At 33.2% G+C, this 1997-nt stretch overlaps 1 protein-coding gene across 1 annotated transcript; it reads right to left on the bottom strand.

The window, feature by feature from the left end:
* Positions 1-392: 392 nt before the first annotated feature.
* On the bottom strand, positions 393-1319 carry LOC308413690 (vomeronasal type-1 receptor 4-like; the record flags this gene model as incomplete). Its single annotated transcript, XM_080908715.1, has 1 exon — positions 393-1319. One exon carries the CDS (start codon positions 1317-1319, stop codon positions 393-395), a length of 927 nt encoding a protein of 308 aa, XP_080764841.1.
* Positions 1320-1997: the final 678 nt, after the last annotated feature.

The raw sequence follows: 1997 nt of genomic DNA, 5'->3' as shown, positions 1-1997 counted from the left end.
GGATATATTGGCACTCTGATGATTTAGGAGAGAAAAATATATATTCATAGAAAATGATTTTACACACAGACACACAGAACAAACAAATTACAAACTTTTTATGAGCTGGCTAATAATGTCTGGACTCCCCAATATATATTCTCATGTTCACCTACCTTTGCCTACATCACATAACATTTTCTATAGTATTAAAATCTTATTTTTACTTGAAATTTTTCTCATTATATATTGTAGTTTCTGAAATATGTGCTATGTTAAAATGATTAGTGATGATTCAACATAATATAGGCATCAGTTATAGAAAACTTTATATTCAAACTGCTCCCTTCTCATTGCACAAAAATAGAATTTCCAATACACTAAAAATTGTCAGGCAATGACACATCATGACCTTATTTGAGAAAGCTATCTGTTATAAAACAAGGGGAAAACATAATAGACTGAAACTTCATATTGGTGATGAGAACAAAGGGACAAAATACAGGAAAGCCTATTTCCATGAATGTAAATACACTTAGCCCCCATAGCATTGGATATTGGGAGTAAGTCATAAAGATGACCACAATGGAGGAGAATGAATAAGAGGTAACAAATGTGCACACCAGAATAAGGATAGTCTGGGTGGCTCTGTCTTCAGGGGAGACCTGTAGAAAGTGCTGAGCACTGTGGATGTGCTTGACTTGATTCTTATGTCTGTAGAGGATAATCACCATGGAGACACTTGAGTATGACATGAGACCCAGACACAGTCCATCAAGGAAGCACAACAGAAACAAATACAGGGCAGTAGCAAAATTGCCTGAACTGAACCATGAGCAGGAGCTGTAAATCATCCTGTTAGTTGTATTTTTGTTGTAACTGGGGCCAGACACTCTTGCTGGGATCAAGATGTTTATAAACAAGAATAAAGCCCAACTGACTGAGCAGGAGGGACCAAGGTACTTGGTGGCTCTGTGCTTAAGGATCATCCATCTGTAATTGTTGGAACTGATTGTGATAGCTTGGAAGCAACTCAGTAGGCACATTGCATAAAGGGATGCGCCCCTTGTTTTTCGGTAAATGTACATTATTAGTTTACATCCAAAATCATCTAAGAAATCTTTATATCCATAATCTGACAGTGTCTGTGGAATGCCCTTAGAGATTATAAAAAGCAAATTAGCAAAAATCAAGTGTTCTATGATTAGGTCTTTGGGCAGTAAATGTTTCCTAGTGAATTTCAATATCATGTAATAAATTAGTAAGGAGGAATTGCCAATCATTCCCACTGTAATCTGAGAGAAAAGGAAAATTCCCAGTGCAATATTTTCAAAAGCCATTTCATATCTATTAAAAAATAAAATATATTTATTATGAAGTCCAGTGAAACTTTTTATTATTTCCTGATGTTCACTTAAACAACATATTTATCACTTTATTGCATTTGTATAGCTTATTGTATAAATAAAATTTCTAAAGATTTTCTCTTTTAAAGAAAATATTCTTCATTGTTTAATGGAAAGTTTTAGGTATATTATGGGAAAGTAATGTTCTCACTGGAAGAGGTGCTATGTGACATTTAACATGGTAATCAAAATCTAGAGTGAAACAAACATGAATTTTAGCTTAACTGATACTGTTTAGTCCCAGTATAACCAATGGTAGACAAAACAAAACACTATCTCCAATGGTTGCCCAAAATGATTAATGTTTTCACTTCTTCTAAACAAACAAAATAATTTAGAGTCTATTTCCAAAAAAAAGAATTTTTAAGCATGACATTTTTTTCTGAAATGTTACAAAAAACAAACAAACAAAAAGCAGCCCACAGAATTCAAAATTCAATAAGAGTAACAAAAGATAATACATAAAAGACATATTCAGAAAGATGGAATAAATGCTCAGAAACCATGAAGAATATTTAGTTTTAATATTTATTTTGTCTTCAGTTTTGTGTGTGCAGTGGTTGGTTGCATGTGCGTATACGTGCCATCAGGATACAATGTTGGGATCTTCTA

Source organism: Micromys minutus (assembly GCF_963924665.1).
Source record: "Micromys minutus genome assembly, chromosome: 32".
In the NCBI taxonomy this organism is placed as follows: domain Eukaryota; kingdom Metazoa; phylum Chordata; class Mammalia; order Rodentia; family Muridae; genus Micromys; species Micromys minutus.
This window is presented reverse-complemented; position numbering and strand designations above follow the sequence as displayed.